Source organism: Adiantum capillus-veneris, chromosome 23 (genome assembly GCF_014529385.1).
Source record: "Adiantum capillus-veneris isolate H3 chromosome 23, ASM1452938v2, whole genome shotgun sequence".
NCBI lineage: Eukaryota > Viridiplantae > Streptophyta > Polypodiopsida > Polypodiales > Pteridaceae > Adiantum > Adiantum capillus-veneris.
Window position 1 is genome coordinate 104,700,754 of NC_140953.1, and position 20,424 is coordinate 104,721,177.

Below are 20,424 nucleotides of genomic sequence, written 5' to 3' on the forward strand. Positions count from 1 at the left end.
ACAGCGGACAGAATTGTGCGGTAAAGAGAGAGAGAAAGAGAGAGAACTGTGCGGTAAAGAGAGCTGGATAGCAGCAGCAATCATTGCAGAGTAGAGGTAATTGATGTTGTTTGCTTTGCATACAAGCTTCAATAATCGTTACATCATGCCGAGAGAGAGAGAGAGAGAGCTGTGCTGAACTGTGCACTTGAGAGAAAACTGTGCGCTTTGGCTCACTGCAGGCCGGAGAGAGAGAAAGAGAGAGAACTGTGCGCTAAACTCTGCGCTTGAGAGAAAAGTGCAGGCCGGAGAGAGAGAGAGAATTGTGCACTGAACTGTGTGATTTTGTTTCACTGCAGGCAAGAGAGAGAGAGAGAGAGAGAGAGAGAGAGAGAGAGAGAGAGAGAGAGAGAGAGAGAGAGAGAGAGAGGCCTCAAGTATGCCTTGCTCGACATGTATGCCAAATGCAGTGTACTTCATAAAGCACAAAAAGTGCTCGACGGTCTTCCTCTCCAGAATGCAGTCTCTTTGAATGCTCTGATCGCGGGATATGCCCAACAGAGGCAGGGCCAAGAAACGCTAGTCTGTTTCCAGCAGATGCAAAGAGAGGGCAGCTCTCCAAATGAAATCACCTACGCTTGTATCTGGAAGGCATGTGGGATATGCCCAACAGGGGTAGGGCCAGGAACACTGGACTGTTTTCAGCATATGCAAAGAGAGGGCAGCTCTCCAAATGCAATCACCTACGCTTGTATCTTGAAGGCATGTGGCATTACGCAAGATGCTGATATGGGCAAAAGAATTCACGATGATATTGTTAGCCAGGGGTTGTTGGAAAAAACCGACATACTTGGCACTCCCTTGGCATGTATGCCAAATGTGGTGCACTTGAGAAAGCACATAAAGTGCTCGAGGAGCTTACTTTTTGGAGCGGCATCTCTTGGAATTCATTGGTTGCAGAAAATGCACAAGAAGAGTAGGGTGAGAAAGCTCTAGGCTGTTTTCAGCGGATTCAAAGTGAGGGCTTAACCTTTTGCTTATCAAAATCTTCAAATGAGCTCACAAAAGAGAGACTCGTTCTCTTTTTCTCCATTTTTTCTATTGTTGCTTGCTTGGCCGTGTTGCCAGAGAAAACAGATATGTGTGGACCAAGGCAACACCAAGCACACTTTTTTGAATCTATTTGAAGCTGACACCATCAATAAATTGTTGAATCCTAGTCATCCAACTTTTTACACAACAGGTGTTCGCCATCTTGTAGTATTACTTTTTGCTAAGAGAGCAGCCTAGTGTGGATGGGATAATTACCACTCCAAAGTCCCCTCACACCTGTGATGTTTTCCACTATTGTGTCATGCAGAAAAGTTGGATGACTAGGATTCACATGCCACGAGTAGGGAGAAGAAGCACCACTTAGAAGACAAGAAGAGCAGGCGGGGAGAGTTTGTACCAGGTGAGGCAAAGAAAAACTGCAGAAGTATAGAGAGATCAACTGAGGAAACTTGTGCTTGCCTTGCCCAATAAACACAACTGGGAGGTTGATGATCTCCACTTCGGCGTACCAATGTTGGATTATGCTATTGCTCGAAATTCCAAATATGCCCGCTGTCACACTGACGTGAGGATGTCACCCCCCTTACTAATAGTGAAGTGACCTCCTGAATAAACGACATACTTGGCACTGCCTTGGCATGTATGCCAAATGTGGTGCACTTGAGAAAGCACATAAAGTATTTGAGAAGCTTACTTTTTGGAGCGGCATCTCTTGGAATTCATTGATTGCAGAAAATGCACAACAGGAGCAGGGTGAGAAAGCTCTAGGCTGTTTTCAGCGGATGCAAAGTGAGGGCTGAACCTTCTACTTATCACAATCTTCAAGAGAGCTCACAAAAGAGAGACTCGTTCTCTTGCTCTCCATTTTTTCTTCAATAACCTTTACTGCTGCTTGCTTGGCCGTGTTTCGAGAGAAAACAGATATGTGTGGACCAAGGCAACACCAAGCACACTTTTTTGAAGGTATTTGAACCTGACACCATCAATGAATTGCTGAATCCTAGTCATCCAACTTTTCTCCACAATAGGTGTTCGCCATCTTGCAGTACTACTTTTTGCTAAGAGAGCAGCCTAGTGTGGATGGGATAATTACCACTCCAAAGTCCCCTCACACCTGTGATGTCTTCCATTGTTGTGTCATGCAGAAAAGTTGGATGACTAGGATTCACATGCCGTGAGTAGGGAGGAGAAGCACCACTTAGAAGACAAGAAGAGGAGGCTAGGAGAGTTTGTACCAGGTGAGACAAAGAAAAACTGCAGAAGTACAGATAGATCAACTGAGGAAACTTGCGCTTGCCTTGCCCAATAAACACAGCTGGGAGGTCGATGATCCCCACTTCGGCGTACCAATGTTGGATTATACTATTGCTCGAAATTCCAAATATGCCCGCTGCCCCCACTGACGTGAGGATGTCACCCCCCTTACTAATAGTGAAGTGACCTCCTTAAAAAACGACATACTTGGCACTGCCTTGGCATGTATGCCAAATGTGGTGCACTTGAGAAAGCACATAAAGTGCTTGAGGAGCTTACTTTTTGGAGCGGCATCTCTTGGAATTCATTGATTGCAGAAAATGCACAAGAGGAGCAGGGTGAGAAAGCTCTAGCCTGTTTTCAGCGGATGCAAAGTGAGGAAGAGGAAGCCATGGTCCCAGGCGGCTGGATATAGAGAGAAGAGCAGCAAAAGCAGGAGGCAAGTGAGGGGTGCTATATTCAGGAGGAGGTGAAGTCGTCGGCCAGTAGTCGGAGAGTGTGCCATTAGCTGGGAATAGAGAGAGTTGGTGAAGGGGGCCTCTGTCTTTCAATATGATCAGGATGAAGGTGCATCCCTAGCTGATAAGGAAGAAGAAGAAAATGCCATCAAGTGCAGCTGGCAGCCGAGGTGAGAAGAGAGGAGAAGAGGACGCCTGTAGAAGGTAGGGCAACGCCTCATGTTGGGAGGACAAAGGGCGCCTTATGTGATGCATGCGTACTGATTCGTCCCTTTTCCCAGTTCAAACCTTTGGGGTTTATGGCAGGAACTATATATGCGACATGTGGAGTTACTATGGCTGATTATGCATTTCTGGCGAGTCTCTGAGCCACCTCTAGATATACGAGCTTGCTATCTTGTAATTGAGCCGAGCCCGAGCAGCTATATAGCCGCAGGTGTTTGGTGTCAGGATTTGGGCCTCTTGGTGTCCTTGCATGCAGGTTGGAGGTGATTTGGTTTACAACCTCATTGGTGTTCCCAACTCGCCATTGTAGAGCTTGAGGTCTGCGTGAGCTGTAATTCCTCATGGTCGATGGCTTGAGGTGATGTGAGAAGAGGATTTTGAAGGTAATTTGCAAGTCTTTTCTGTGTTTGGTTTACATGTTCTCAAGCTGTAGGGGAGGCTAAACTATAGAGTTGCCCCGCTTTCTCTTCTCCTTGTCATGTTTTTGGTGCCCGCCACTGAGGATCTGTTGATTCAAGTACCTTAAGTTTGCAAGTGGTGAGCAAATAAAGGTACATAGATTATTGTCCTCGATTACATGCTTATCAGAATGAATGATAGGATGGGAAAATTGTGGCTACAGGATCTTAAAGACATGGATATGCATTATTGGGGGTTCCACAGTCTGAAGCAGAAGATGGAAGTGCTCGAGAATGTAGTCCTTGATGCGGAAACAGAAATGTTTTTGTTCATTGGCACCTTGCCTGGTCTTTTAGGTGTGGAAGCTGCATGCATGTAATTCTGAGATTTAAAGAGTATGCTCGCTTTTCTGATGCAGGAGAGGAAGATGAGTGATGCAAAGCAATCAAATGTCCATGTGCGAGATGCGCATGATAGATCCACTCTGGGAGAGTTGGATTGCTGTATGGATGATGAGGTACTGTATGGATGATGAGGTACTGTCTTCCTTGAACAAGGATGCTGGTCCAATTTCAGATGATGAAGCTGACACTAATCAGCCCATGTACAGTGTTTTTAATGAGGATATATCATCAGAAGAAAATGCTCTCACTGTGGGTTGTGAAATTGAATGTTGTACAAAGTTTTCTGTCGAGAAATTATCTAAAAACCTGATGCAGAATGAGAGGTATGCTGATGAGGATGACAATCCTGAATGGGGTTTTCTGGATGCTGAAGCAGACATCGATAACGACATGCATGTTTGTGTCGATGAAGGTATGATGCATCTGGATTCTGGAATGCGCACTAAGGCTGACAGTTTTACACGTCCTGCTGATTTTGTTGATGAGGAGACGACAATAGGAGATTTTTTGGCTGCCTTGGAAGATCAGGATGATGGGTTAGAAGGTGCATGCGTCCAAAGTGAGGCTTTACAGGTGCCCAATGCAAGCATTGTTTCCATTTATACTGAGCTAAAAGAAGCCAACTCCAATGCATGCAAGACCTTGAGCAACCGGTTTTGGCAGTGGCTACACAGTATGGCATGCAATTGTTGCAACTACTATTCATTCGCAAAAGGCGTACAGACGGAGGCAAGAGAGGTAGATGCCTATGCCAAAGAAAAATGGCTGCTGGATTAGAGTTTTCTGGCAGTTTGTGTGACAAACACACGAAGTAGTCTCTAGCTTGTCGATACGCAATGTGCATTATGTACAGAAATACAAGTACTGTTTGGTTTTAGTCCGAAAGTCGAGTCATTTGCTACTGCTGAGCATGAATGCTCTAGCAGGCTAGGGGGGTTGCCAAGCTATGTCAGGCGGTTTTTGGGAAGTCTTTTTTAAGCTTTTCTTTCATAATTAGACATCGAAGGTAATGAGTGACAATGCCTGATGGCTGCTCATTTTATCTTGGACTGGCTGCCATGAGGAAATGTTTTCATATAGACCTGATAATCAGAGTTGTCGAGTAATGATGGGTTTTTGACATCATGCATACATAGGCTTTTGTGCTTGCCGTCAATACTCTGAATGATGTTCCTTGAGGTTCTCCCTCTTCGAGTGTTGATCTCCTGGTTGCGAGAGTCCTCTCCTGCTGTGCAATCAAAGTTTGATGGTCATCTATGTATCTGCTTAGCTACAGTTTTCTTGTCGATAATGGATGTTGTATTAGGTTTTTTGTTGGATGAATTTATGAGCCCAACTGTCTTTGAAACTCAAACCTAAATGGGTACATGAGTGATCGGCTAATGCTCAGGTAAAAAGAGTTTTGAACCTCAGCTTTGGTGAAAAGACGATGCTTGACTTGGAAAAGGGACGTATTTGGAAGTAGTATGGAAACGGCAAGCTGTGAAGGGGGGTTGGGAAAAAGAGGTGGGCGGGCTTCTCGCATGAGGCTGAGGATGTATAATTTCCCAGGAGGAGCTTGCAAGTCGAGAAGCCAAAAGGAGGAACTTGAAAGTATTTTTAAAAAATCAATTTTTGGCAAGTGGGATCGTGGCAATCAAAAAAGGGGGCCGACCTGCGCGGGCGTGCGACAGGAGCAGTCAAGCTCAGAGAGGGGTGGCCGATTTCGAATTAGAAGGGGAATCTGCAACAAGATTACAAGCTAGTGCATGCAAGAAAAAGGTTTGGGGATGATCAGGTTGCCAAGCTACAGGAGGGTATTGGTCTCCAAGCAAGTGAGGCCGCCATGATCAATTGAGGAGTCATTTAAATTGAAAGGGGCAACTGCGCTAACAACCAAGTGAAGAGAGGGCAACAGGAGTTGAGAGGAGGTGCGCTCGAGAGGGCTGCAGGGACCAGATCGAGAAGGGTTGAGGCCACCAACTGAGAAGGGAGGGCTCTGAATACAGGCGACCATGGAAGGCAGATCAGGAGGTGTAGCTCTCAGTTATGAGGGGGGTGAAGAGGCAGCCTAGTCAAGAAGGAGACAAGCTTCCAGCATGAACACATAGGGGGAAGCAGGTGGCCATGCTCAAGAAAAGAAATGACGGGCTGCTACAGTACGAAGAGGCCGCCATCCTGCAGGTAGGGGGAGTTGCCATCGACTATAAGAAAAGGCAGCCATGGTCCCAGGCGGCTGGATATAGAGAGAAGAGCAGCAAAAGCATGAGGCAAGTGAGGGGTGCTATATTCAGGAGGAGGTGAAGCTGTCGCGGCTAGTAGTCGGAGAGTGTGCCATCAGCTGGGAATACAAAGAGTTGTAACTGGTTGGTAAAGGGAGCCTCCGTCGGTCCATACGATCAGGATGAAGGTGCAGCCCTAGCTGATCAGAAGAAGAAGAAAACACCATCAAGTGCAGCTGGCAGCCGAGGTGAGAAGAGAGGAGAAGAGGACACCTGTAGAAGGAAGGGCAACGCCTCATGTTGGGAGGACAAAGGGCGCCTTATGTGATGCATGCGTACTGATTCGTCCCTTTTCCTAGTTCAGACCTTTGGGGTTTATGGCAGGAACTATGTATCAGACATCTGGAGTTACTATGGCTGATTATGCATTTTTTGTGAGTCTATGATATACGAGCTTGCTATCTTGTTATTGAGTGAGCCCGAGCAACTATACAGCCGCAGGTGTTTGGTGTCAGGATTTGGGCCTCTTGGTGTCCTTGCATGCAGGTTGCAGGTGATTTGGTTTACAACCTCATTGGTGTTCCCAACTCACCATTGCAGAGCTTGAGGTTGGCGTGAGCTGTAATTCCTCATGGCCGATGGCTTGAGTTGATGTGAGAAGAGGATTTTGAAGGTCATTTGCAGGTCTTTTGTGTGTTTGGCTTATATGTTCTCAAGCTGCAGGGGAGGCTAAGCTATAGAGGTGCCTCGCTTTCGCTTCTCCTTGTCATCGTGTTGCACAAAATGCGGCCTCCCAGCTGAAATCACTCAAATGTGGTGTTGGGAGGCGGAAATCACTCAAATGTGCTGTTCTTCATAAAGCCCAAACACAAAGGCAGGGCCAGGAAGCACATTGCCTTGTTCTAAAATAGTGTGACCTTGAGAGCAAGATCAGAGCTCGTTATTGGACAAACCAGAATTTGTTTAAATGTATCTTATGAATCATGCCGATCAAGAAAGAGGTTTGCATGGTGTTTGGGCAAAATGTTGTGTCACTGCACAGAAAAACAGATATCAACGCATGCAAAGTGAGGGCATTTGTCCAGAGTAAATCACCTGCGCGTGCATATCTTGATTGCATCAAGCAAGGGCCTCTCTCTTGAGAAGGCATGTGGCTCTACGCAAGATGCTGATATGGGCATACAAATTCACGCTAATATTGTTGGTAAGGGGTTGTTGAAAAAGCTATCGTGCTTGACAATGCCTTGGTTGACATGTTTGCTAAATGTGGTACACTTCAGAGACCACCAGAACTTCTCGAAAAGCTTCCTATCTAGAGTGTCACACTCTTGGAACACATACATTGCAGGATTTACTCCACAGGGGGCAGGCCAGATAGCTCTAGAAAGCTCTAGTCTGTATTCAACATATATCAAGTGATAGCTTTGGTTTGTTTTTAGCAGATTCGAAGTGACGGCCTCTCTCATGATTGAAAGATTTGCTCCGAAAGGGCAGCGCCAAAAAGCTCTAGGCTGTTTTCAACAGATGCGAAGCAAAGAAATTTGGAGAAAGATGTCATGCTTGACCGTATTTTGATCAATATGTATGTCAAATGGGGTGCCCCAAAAACTACGACTTTGTGTACGTGTGCATGTGAGCCTACAGACGAACACAATGACAGATTCAACATCAATCGACATGTTTGCAAACGTCGCAAAATGGATGACTATAGTAGAACGCATATTGATGGGAAGGTGGCGGAACAATGTAAGGAAGGTTTAGAAGCGGCTCCATCCAAGATTGTGCGTTGATCGACACGACCAATACAAAAGGTGCCTCCCTTCAACACTGAAGGGGATAAAATTGGCGGGGGAAAGACACATTCCCTACGGTATTATTATAAATGTGGAGAACGGTACCAACTCCACACTACACTTGGTTTTTCTCTCTTTTTTTAATGGGCACAAGCATTGTAAATGCACGAAATGCATCTCATTTCGTTTTTATTATAATGTGGAATTGTTTATATTCATACATCTTTTCATGCAAAATCTCATTTGTGATGCGAGATCATAGAGCTTCGTGGCGAAAGCTTCGAGGAGAGATGCTATGGAGCCATCATCATGAGCTATGCCATACGGTAAAATCCACACCACTATCACTATTTTACTTATTATCATCTACACAATGAGTCAATCAAGGCAAACTAGTTTGTTCATTTGGAGAGGCAAAGACTAGGGACTTCTTGCTAGGGCTTTGCGTAGGAATGGAAGTCTGTGTGTGTGTGTGTGTATGTGTGTTTGTTTGTCACGAGTACTCTGTGTGTGTTGTGGCAAGCTAACTCCGGCCAAGGCGGGACCAGAGGCAGAAAACGACGCTCGGTTTTTTGGTTTGCAAGCAGACAAGGCTGCTGACATCACAAGAGGAGAGAGGAGGAGACTGTAGCGGATGCAAAAAAGTTATCTTCAGCAAACAAACAGCGAGAACGCAGAAGGTGTGTGTGTTGTAGGTGAGTTCGTAGAGCTGGAGGGAACTTGGCGAGGCTGTCTTCTGAGAACAGTTGGCTACAGCTGCGGGCAGCGGTGTCGATAGTGCACTGAATGCGGGGCTCCAGAGAGAGAGAGAGAGAGAGAGAGAGCGAGAGAGAGAGAGAGAGAGAGAGAGAGAGAGAGAGAGAGAGAGAGAGAGAGAGAGAGAGAGATGATCATGTGTGTGTGTGACATGAGCACCAACTACAGGCAGCTGCAATTACGGGGCCGAGGCGAACTGCAGGCCACCACCAGCGGGGTTGTGTGTCTCGTCACTAAATGACACCTCCCCAGGGAGGTGGGATCAATGGCCCATAGTAGGCGTCGCGAGGCGGGTGCAATCCAAGCCGTCCGATCGACATTTAAACTAGGTGTGAACTAAGCGTGAAATCGGAGATATGTGCACCACACCAAATTTGGTGTGAACTCAGTGTTAACTCGACATGAACACGGTGTGAACTGGGGAGGGCTTGCACACCACACCAAATTTGGTGTGAACTCAATGCGAACTCGGTGTGAACTAGGTGTGAACTAGGTGTAAACTTGTCCGCGACACTGTGATGTATAAACTTATCACACACACACCTTTCAACAAGCGCGCGTTAGCCTGGTGGTTAGAGTCAATCCTGTGGGGGAGAGGGTAGTGGGTTCGAGTCCCGGATCCGAGAAAGTGGGAATCTTTTGCATTCCGTATGCAATCCAACGATCACGATCAACCGGTGATCGTGAGCCAATGATCCCACCTCCAAATGGAGGTGTCAATTAGTGACGAGGGGTTGTGTGTTCTTGTGTGTGTGTGTGTGTGTGTGTATCGGTGTGAGCCCAGTGGAGTTACGGTGGGCCAATGATTGTGAGCCGAGGCAATAAAGCGGGTGAGCACGAATTTGGGGTTCGCTCTAACAATTGGACAAAAAGCAGTCAGCGCCAATAATGTCGAGCGCGTCAAAGCGATTGTGTGTGTGTGGTGGAGTAGGATGCGTCAAAACTGGCCAGTGAACACGTGTGCGTGTGTGTGTGTGTGATTTTGTGCAATATGCAGGCCGCCAAACGGTGGGCAATAAGTGATTTTAAATTTCCCCTTGTTGAAAAAATTGATAAGTGTTTGTTCCCACAAAGAGAATGTAAAAAGAGAGACGTCTCAACTATGGCTCTAATTTTCATGCTCATCCCACAAATCATACTGTTCTGTGTTGATAAATCAATGCATTTATTCCATGTACACCTACACAATGCACAATCTTTTTATTGGAAATATCGATCTTGATAATATGATTGATCATTTTCCTTTCCCAAGACCAATAAAAAGCAATGAGATTGCTTGAATCACCACATGAGAAATTGAACACAAAGCTTTTATAATGCCATACCTCATTCACAATCAATCGGATTCCAATGCACTGTGAAATTCATCTCAACCTATACCAAATTAATTTTCAATCCCTCAATCAAAGATGCAAAATCATCTACATTTTGATCTTAATTGCATTTCAATGCATAGTGCACAAAAAATTCAATTAGGACACACATTACTCAATTGAATAATCATGCAATCTCAAAAAATGGATTTGTTGCTTATGGATCAAGCATTGCATCCACAATGTAGCGCTAAACTTCTCTCAAATGCAAATGCGTATCCAATTTTCAATCATTGCAATTTTAAATTGCTCATATCTGATTTCTCTAATCATTCAAACCATTTAGATTTGTCATTTTTGGTTTGCATGGCTACACACAATTTGATTATAGCATTTGCAAAGGCATAATTCAGTAAAATTCTTACCAGTTTCCCTCAAATTGGCATACACGACATTGCAAATGTTTATCAAATCATACTCAATGGTTTATCAATTGAGTCATCCCAAGTCAATCAAGCATACACACACCAACCTTTAGATCTTTTCATCATCACAATTGCCAACCAAGGCCAATCATTCATCTTCAATTTGGACTGTGAATTCCATTGAGTAAGCACACACACCCAAAATTAAACCAAAAATTTATGCAATGAATCCATCAATTTCACATTAAAATGCACAAAGTGCAAGTTCAATCAAGCATAAATAAATGCATGCATGCTAAATTTCTAAAAAAATTACACTATTTTTACCCGATCAAGCAATGCACACACTCAAAAATTAAGCACAAATGATCAAATTTTTCGCAATTGGAAATGAATTTAGGCTTATATCTAATGATTGCACATACTTTTCATGAACATTTCACATTCAAAAACCATTTACGTGTCCCAATTGACGATCAATTATTAAAAATCAAGTGGTCATGGATGGGCACATACACTCGATTTTTGCCCAATTTTTTGGCAATTAGGCTTAAACAATGTTTGAATTAGCCTCACATACTCATCATTTACATGATTGCATACTCATGTATCATCAATTCCATCACTTTATATGCATGCACACACTAAAAATTAGGTACACACACACTTTAAATTTTTGACAGTTTTTTCCCTCTTTGGTGTACGCACACACACAATGACTTTTATGCACACACATGAATTCTTCATGAGAATTAAACATTATTTAGATACACACAAGTTCATTAGCCACAATTTGACTATCAATTTTATTCAAAGTGTATCAAATTAGGTGCAAAGTGTAGGTCAATTTGTGTTACACACATAATTTTAACAAATAATTAGCAACATTGAATCACATTGATCAATCAAGAATTCACATAGCAAGTAAGTGCACTTACATGGTAATTACACTCCAAGCTATTCATTTGCTCCACGCGAAGTTGCATCATTGCACACACAAGTGTGTGCACCATCAATTTGGATCCAAAATTGACCATTTGTAGGTCAAAATCAAACACTAAAAATCATCAAATTAGGCATAAATTGGTACAATTAACTTGATTGGACCACCTCTTGCAAGGGGATTTCACATACTTTACACTTCAAATGTTAGTGGTTAGGCTAGCAAGGTTAGTCAAAATTAGTAGAAATTAGCATGAAATTAGTAAAAATTAGCATGGAAAGAAGCGAATTAGCAGGGGTTAGCATGAAATTAGTGAAATTGGGGGTTTGGGGTATCCATAACTCAACATTAGCATCAATTTCTTGCATAATCATCATCAAATCACACCAAAATTAAGTTACACAAACTCAAAAACCGAGAAATTAGTAATGAAATTACTCTATTCTACACATCCTAAACTCACTAGCTTAGGTTATCGATCCCCGGCAACGGTGCCAAATGTAGAGATGCGTTGTAGCACGACCTAATCGCAATCCACAAAATTGTCAAATCGTGGATCGGCAACCCAGCTAGGGCATGGAAGCACGAGCCTTGGATGTATAGACATAGAGGATTGAAGAATTCCTTCTACTCATCATAGAGAGAAGCCATGGAAAGGGGCTTCCTCTAATCAACAACACATTCCTACTCACTAATCACTTGCACACAATTACGTGGTTGAAATCAACCTCACTTAAATCACTCTTATTCACAACTCTTAATCACAACTACACAAGCATGAAATTAACATACCTACTCCGCATGAGTGTGTCCATTCCGGCACAACCCCTCAATACGACTACGTATGCACACACACTAACCGCACCTTGTAGAGAGAGATGAAGAGAAGGAAGGCATAGCCCTCACACACCATGGCCAATGGTGTGGATAGAATAGATTAACTCAAAAAAGGGATTAGAGATCTACCATCACACTAATACAATCTCATTTCACATAATCAAGCAAAGAAGACTAATAAGAAAGAAAGTGTAATTGATTATTAGAAATCAAGATCTACATGAGCATGGAAAGCCCATGAGCCTCATGACCATCCACTGTACAAAGAGGACTCCTCACCCAAGAATGACTACTTGTTAAGCATAGGGCTCTTTTATAGCTTTGGGCCTCAAACCCTTCAACTATGGGATAAAGTTGAGCTCTCTAGCCTAGACTCATACAACTTTGGAACTCCTAAATGAGCCCAAGCCCTATACAATGAACAGGAAATATTGTGCACTATAGCACATCCACAGCTTGGTGCATAATTGGTGTAGCATGTGTTAGCCGCTGCTAACAACTACTATGATGGAGTGATGACCAGAGAGAATCCAGTAGTGGTATGTTGCTAGCTTGTATCCTTGTACTTCATTCGTTTTTAGAGGCACTTTTGTAATGAGATTATACGGCATAAGATATGTTCCATTGGAGACTAGCATAGTGTGCACTGCAAACTTCTTTAAAAGATATTTCACATACACATCTCATAGTGGCCTACATTTGTAGGCATCGGGTGCAAGGTTACATTGGTCATAACGAATCAGTTGGGTAAACTACACCCCAAACTTAAAGTAGTGTGCTCTATTACAATGTACCCATCCAACCCACTCTTAGATGTTTTTGCAGCTTCTTTATCAAGATCTTTTTCTTTGGGTTGGACAATTGAGTCGCGCATAGATATTGAGGTTGTGTCCACAAAACACTGGCCATGAGGGAGCTGCAATTACATTGGCTTCTTCTCTTTCTTGAGGCTCTAGAGGTGCAAATTCAAGGTTTTGTTGCTCCACATTTCCACTTTTTTCTCCCATTTGAGGGAGCCTCACTCTGATTGGGAATCTTGCTCTAGCTCGCTTCACTCGTATCTTCAATTTTACGCTTCTTGTTGCTCTTTGTCCTCAATTTTCCTAGATACTGTGAAACTTTCTTGAATCCATCAATATATATATATCTTACATTCTTGCTTGTAGTGGCCTCTCTTAGCTCTACCCAACCTGCTTTGAGAATTGATTCTCCATCATGGTTAACTTTCATCAAGTATCGAGAAAAGGACATGGGCTCTAGCTCACCATTGAGTAGCTTCACATGAAGGCAATCACACAATATTTGAATGGACATTGCTCTACATATTCAAAGAACAAGTGAACTCTTTCATTGCATACAACATTTGGTACGTGGAAATCAGAACTCCAAGGATTTGGAGACGAGCCTGTTGCATCACCTGACTTTTGCAATCTCTTCTTGGAGGAGAGTTGAGCCATTTTTCCTGTAAAAATAACAACACAATTTTAAAATCATAACACTTGTTTCTCTTTAAACATACACATATCCCTCTATGCTCTCTGCTGGCACCCTATGGACCTAGGGCCACAAGGTGCCCATTTTGCTAGAAAGAAACTCTTTATTCTCTTTGTTAAAATGTTTTGGTCCCAAGGCCATAGGGTACCCTCTATGCTAGTAAGAAACATTATATGCTCTATGTTGGCACCTTATGGCCGCATGTCCATAGGGTGCTTTCTATGCTAGTGAAAAAACTCTATATGCTCTATGTTGGCATCTTATGGCCCCAGGGCCATAGGGTGGCCTATATGATAGTTAGAAGAACTCTATGCACTCTATTTGTCTATATGCACTATAAGCTCTATGTTGACACGCTATGGCCCTAGCGCCACAAGGTGCTCTTAAGGATAATAAAAAACCTTATGTGCTCTATGTTGACACCATATGGCCCCAGAAGGCATTCTCTAGTCCATGAAGAACCCACCCATGGTTTGTGCTGGTATACTATGGCCCTAGGGCCATATGTGCTCTCATGCTAGTAAGAAACATTATATAGTTTATGTTGACATTGTATGATTCCTAGTAAGAAACATTATATACACTATAGTGGCAGCGTGTGTCCTGAAGGCCATAGGGTGTGGGTCCCGTTGTGGTTTCAGGTGTAGGGTTAGCGGATGTGTTCCCTCTACTTGACATATAGCACTCCATCATGCCCACTTGCTTAGGCATAGCACCTTGGATGAAACCCAAAAATGGATCAAGGCTCATGGTTGTTGGACCTCTAGGTGTAAAGGAAATATCCTCTGACTACCGGTTGGAATTGTCATCATCGGTCATAGCCTGAAAACAACAATATACAAACAAATGAAAAACGTGCTAAAAATTAAAAAAAGGCAATAAACTGTCCATATCTACCACACATTCTCTAGCCATGCCCAATCTTCGTACACCTCGGTCATCAAGTGTATGGAGATCAGGACCACCGGGTCATAATCTCCTCTTGATTGGTCAAAAACTATATTTGTGGGTGTCACAACCGTGCACACCCAAGTCTACATGAGAATGAATGTAGAGGAGGCTATTGTGCCAAGCTTCCAACAATACTTCGTCATGTACAATGTCAGTGCTCTGTCTGCATCTTTTCTGTCATCTACAATGATCGATAACAATGGTAAACACTACCTCACATTCTCTAGCCATGCCTAATATCCGTACACCTCGATCATCAGGTGTATCAATATCAGGACCATCGGGTCATAATCTCGTCTTGATTGGTCAAAGAATAAATTTGTGGGTGTCATAGTTGTGCACACCCAAGTTCTAAAGGACCCTTCATGGTCGTTTTTTGGTAACCTATGGCCTTAACACTAGTTTGGTATCAATACAAGACACTTAAGTGTCCTTTTTTGCAAATTTAGATTAAATTATACTTGCATTAGGCGATGTATTTAAGCAAACCCTCTTGATATGCTTAAATATATTAGCTATAGGGTCTTTGAAAACTATATCCTTGCATTTTATAAGCTATCATGATCAAGAAATATACTCATCAAGTGGACCCCCATAAGACTGCAATTGATGCTTTGAAGAGATCAATTTTATAAGCTCAAGAAAAATGAAGCGACCTTGTAGAAAATTGTACACAAATTTTCTACAATTGTGCTATAGATAATTTTTAGTTTCATGTGCAAAAAAATTTACTTGAGAGTATATAAAATAATGGGAAGTTCTACGTGCTTGATATGGCCATTTCAAGCATATCGTTATATGCGTAGATAAAATATGTTTTTGATGTGTTTTTGAGTCTTAGGGGCAATACATTGCTTACCCTCTTCAATGAGGACTCAAGGTGGCAAGTAGAAGTTCTTTGGAAAGAAACAATTTTTGGATCATTCAAAACTGCACATGCAAAAGTTTTGATATGTTTATTCTTGAGACATAAGTATTCAAAAACTAAAATAACTTCAAACTTTCCACACATATCAACTAAATGTATCAAAGTGCATGGTATGAATACAAATGGGATACCTAAAACCTTGGTTTCAATGTTATTGTGGAGGACTCAGGATTTTCAAGAGTTTTTGCACAATCAAAATTTCAAGATAGGGTGTAAGCGATAAAATTTAAGTAGGTTAGGGAGCCAAAAAAAATACGTAGTTTCTTGGTTTTAAAATAAAGTCATTTGATGTTGTCAAATTGCACTAGAATAGCCCCAATTCCACGAGAGGACCTTTGAAAGGCCAAAATTATGCTCTTAGTCACCACGTGCTTAAGTATGAAATTATGTTTATAAATTGCAATTAAATTTGAAACATTCCTTGAAGGTCATTCCATTGTTTTGTAACACTAAGTACTAGCACTTAGATTTTAAAAACATAAAAAAGCTAATCTCAACGAAAAGATAGAAGAATTTTATGATTTTTTTTGGCAAAAAAATCTTGAAATTTTGCAAAACAATTATGACTTAGAAATTACCACAATTCTCTCCATAGGGCTTGTATTTTGACATGGAGAAAAATCCAATGTTTCCTTTCCCTCATTACCAACCTATGGTAGAAACAAGGTGTTAAAAACTTCTTTTTAGCTTGAGAAATAAATTACCAAAAATTCATTGGAAACTAGGACACTTTAGTGTCCAATTACCGAACTAGTGCTAATTAGGGCCTTAGGGTGCTCTCTATGTCTATAAACGGCCATAGGGTCCCCTCTATACTAGTAAGAACCTCTCTATACTCTATACTAGCACCATATGGCCTGAAGGCCATAGGATCCCCTCTATGCTAGAATCTCTCTATGCTCTATATTGACATCTATGGCCCCAAGGCCACAAGGTGCCTTCTATGTTTTTAAGAAACCCTTCATGATGGTCTTTTGACAGCATGGGCCCAGGGCCATAGGGTCCCCTCTATGCTAGTAACAACCTCTCTATGCTCTATATTGGCATCATATGGCCCCAAGGCCACAAGGTGCTCTCTATTTATTGAAGAGACACTTCATGATCCTTTTTCAGAAACCTATGGCCCCACGGCCATTGGGTGCTCTCTATTCTAGTAAAAAACACTATTTGCTCTATATTGGCACCCTGTGGCCAAAAAGCCATAGGGTCCCCTCTATGCTAGCAAGAACCTCTCTATACTCTATACTAGCACCCTATGGCCTAAAGGCCAAAGGGTCCCCTCTATGCTAGTCGTAATCTGTCTATGCTCTACATTGACATCCTATGGCCTCAAGGCCATAGGGTCCCCTCTATGCTAGCAAGAACCTCTCTATACTCTATACTAGCACCCTATGGCCTAAAGGCCAAAGGGTCCCCTCTATGCTAGTCGTAATCTGTCTATGCTCTACATTGACATCCTATGGCCCCAAGGCCAGAAGGTGCCTTCTATGTTTTGAAGAAACCCTTCATTATGGTTTTTTGAAAACCTATGGGCCCAGGGCCATAGGGTCCCCTCTATGCTAGTTAGAATCTCTCTATGTTCTATATTGACACTGGATGGCCCCAAGGCTAGAAGGTGCCTTCTATGTTTTGAAGAAACCCGTCATGATGGTTTTTTGTAAACCTATAGCCCAGGGCCAAAGGGTCCCATGTATGCTAGTAAGAACCTCTCTATGCTCTAAATTGGCATCCTATGGCCCCAGGGCCACAAGGTGCACTCTATGCATTGAAGAGACCCTTCATGATCCTATTTTTGGCAATGATACTGGTTTAGCCACACCACCCTTTAGCCCGGCCAAAGAAACTGAAGTTTGGCACGGTTTTTAAAATCAAGGCCACAAAAATCAACCCATCCAGGAAGGCGGAGGTAAAGAAACAACAAAAAATAGCACTTTTCCTATTATTATTGCCACCACCAACCCACACACATGAAGTAGGCCGCTGCATCTCATTTTTGGCACCACACACCCCCTCTCATCTTTTATTTCCTCTCTCTCTTCCACCAAGCCCCGTAGGGTGCATAAAACAAGTGACTTTGGTTTGTCTTCCATGGCGGACTTCCATGCATGGACAAGAGTCAAACTCTCTCCCTTGCATTATTCATACACACACACTTTCACATAGTCTTTTTTTTTCTCTCTCTCTCTCTTCCTCCCGTCCATACTCTCTCTCTTTCCCTCTTGCTTGTCAACCAAGGCGCGACGCCGTCATGCTAACTTAGTACCACACACACCCACTCCCTCCCCTCATACACTCTCTCCCAAGCCACCCCCCCCCCCCCCCCCCCCCCCTCTTGTTTTTCTATGGCGGGCCGACCCTCTTCTCACTACTCCCTCCCTTCACACTCACTCATTCTCTCTCCCTATTTTGTCTTAATCCCCTCTCGCTCTCTGTGAGGACGGTCCCCCGCGGGCATCCTTCTCTTTCTCTCTCTCTGGACCCAACACACCACTCTCATCCCCCCTTTCCCTGACCTGCTACCCTCCCCCTTACCCCACCCCGTTGACCAACACCCCCTCTCGCTCTCTATCGGCCATGCGTAGCCCGAGCCATCCAACACTCTCCCTTCCTTTCTCCATTGCTCTCTGTTTCGGGACAGCCCATGCAGGGTGCAGCCAGTAAGCCATATTTCTCTCTCTCTCTCTCTCTCTCTCTCTCTCTCTCTCTCTCTCTCTCTCTCTCTATTCACTACCCCCCTCATCCCCTTCTCATCTGTGTCGGATACAGAGCCGCCACATGACTCTCTCTCTCTCTCTCTCTCTCTCTCTCTCTCTCTCTCTCTCTCTCTCTCTCTCTCTCTCTCTCTCTCTCTCTCTCTCTCTCCCGTGCTCTCTGTGTTGAAGCCCGCAGGTGCAGCCAATTACAGTGTCTCTCTCACACACACACACTTACACACACACACACTCTCTCTCTCTCTCTCTCTCTCTCTCTCTCTCTCACACACACACACACACACACACACACACACACACACACACACACACACACACACACACACACACACACACACACACACACACACACACTCATACACACTCTCCCCTCCACTCTTTCCCCAGCGCCTGTGCTGCCTCCCTCTCTCAATCTTGTTCTCTCTCTCTATTTCCCCGCACACCAGACAGCGTAAAAACAGAACAAAACAGAATAATATATATATATATAATCTATTTATACTCCCTCTCTTGTTCCCACACACACACAAACGTACACACCCACAATCATATACGTGCACACACACATTCACAAAACAAAAACATACACTCACATATATAGGAGCACACATGCCTAATGCATCTGTACACATTCAAACGCATATGCGTACACTCACACATACATACACGAGCATGCCTACATGTACGAACATAAACACACCGAACACGCATACACGCACGCACACACTAGAACAATCACATACACGTTATCGCACTCACAAGGAAAAACAAAAAAGCAAGAAGAACATGCATCGACAAAGGAGAAAGGCCAAAAGCACGAGGAACACACACCAAACCAAGAAAAGGCACCGAAGACACGCCTCGGCTAGCACCAAAAGGAAGTAACACGTAGAATTTCGGCTTCGCGCAACAAAGTACCAATTATGGCAGCATTCAACCTCACACCGGCCACCCAAACCATCAACAAAACCCTTGTAAATGCCCTGAACTCCACTCTTCCTTAATGACCTAGTCAATGGCTAGTGGATTGTAAAAAACAACTCTCTCCATCCCACTCTTTCCTCTCTCTCTATCTCTACCTTCTCTCCCTCTCTATCTCTCTTACTAGAGCATCTAGACTTTCTACAATGACTAGTGGATATTTGCAAGGACCATTAGGTAAGGACCATTGTCAAGTGTGAGCTTTGTCCTAAGGTGTGAGTCAAGGAGAGGAGAGTGGATTTATCCCACATACTGTGGAGCAAGGCTGTAGAGCTACTTAAAGCTCATTTCTTGAATCAATAAACAACAACTCATTTTGCACTACATGCTTGTCTATGGTGAGCTTGTGCTAAGCTAAGTCAATCCTCAAGATTGTGTTTATGAGTCCAAGCTAATCCTATCTTGGAACCTAATTCACTTGAGTGATAAGCTTGCTTACACACACTCACACACTTGCACCATGTATCTCTTTCATCCACCATAGCTAGCACGATCCAAATCCTAACATTTGGTATCAGAGCTACTGTGTGCTAGCTAGGATTGTTGTTGTAATTTTGTGTGTTAGTTTAATTGGCATCTCCTAATCATCATTAGGATCCTTGGTATTTCTCTTCTTCTCTTCCCATTGCATACCTTGTGACTAATTAGCATCAATTATTCAGTGTGAGCACGTTCTTGGGTTTGATTCCCTTGGGCCACTACTCTCCTGGCTAATCCTGAGGTTAATTAGTATTATGCTTAACCATTAGGTGTTTCTCTCAATATTTTTCCTATCGTTTTTGTGTTCCATTACTCCCAATTACTCCACTACCTTGCTTTGTCACTATGAGCATCCATAGCCAGTGTCGTGAGCTTTGCAATGCATTCTCATGTGAAAATAATCGCTTAATTAATTTTGAGCCTTTTTTGAGAGTTTATGCTACCATTTCCATGTGTTATGCAGCAGCAGGGAAGTGTGCTTAAGTGTGTGTGTGTGTGTGTGTGCCTAAGAGAGCATTGAATGCTCACCACCTTTTGTGGAAAAACAAGTCTCAAACCTGCCAAAATCGTGATGGAAACACCCTTTTTTGTAAGGGGGCCTTTGACCTTTTTAAAGGCAAAGGGGGCCACACACTTGGGCGCCCAGGCGGACTTCAAAATGGCGCTAGGCCCCTTTTAAATCTCTTTTCGGGTCCAGCCACCTGCTGACCCTCTTGCAGGGAAACTACCGTTCGACCGGCTGACCCTCTCGAAGGGAAACTACCGTTCGATTGGCGCCCCCCCGTTGGCTTGCCCGATCGGCCGCAGGCGCCTTCAACACCGTCCATTTGCGGACCCCA

The 20,424-nt window shown here is 43.4% G+C and overlaps 1 protein-coding gene across 1 annotated transcript; it reads left to right on the plus strand.

Annotated features, from left to right (window-relative positions):
• The first annotated feature begins 2,551 nt into the window (after nucleotides 1–2,551).
• On the plus strand, nucleotides 2,552–7,895 carry LOC147428290 (uncharacterized). Its single transcript, XM_086496402.1, has one exon. It carries the CDS (start codon nucleotides 3,803–3,805, stop codon nucleotides 4,547–4,549), a length of 747 nt encoding a protein of 248 aa, XP_086352528.1. The 5' UTR covers nucleotides 2,552–3,802; the 3' UTR covers nucleotides 4,550–7,895.
• The last annotated feature ends 12,529 nt before the right edge of the window (nucleotides 7,896–20,424 follow it).

Bases quoted from the DNA above. Each gene is read 5' to 3' on its own strand.
- LOC147428290 (XM_086496402.1), top strand. From the start codon at position 3,803: ATGCAAAGCAATCAAATGTCCATGTGCGAGATGCGCATGATAGATCCA.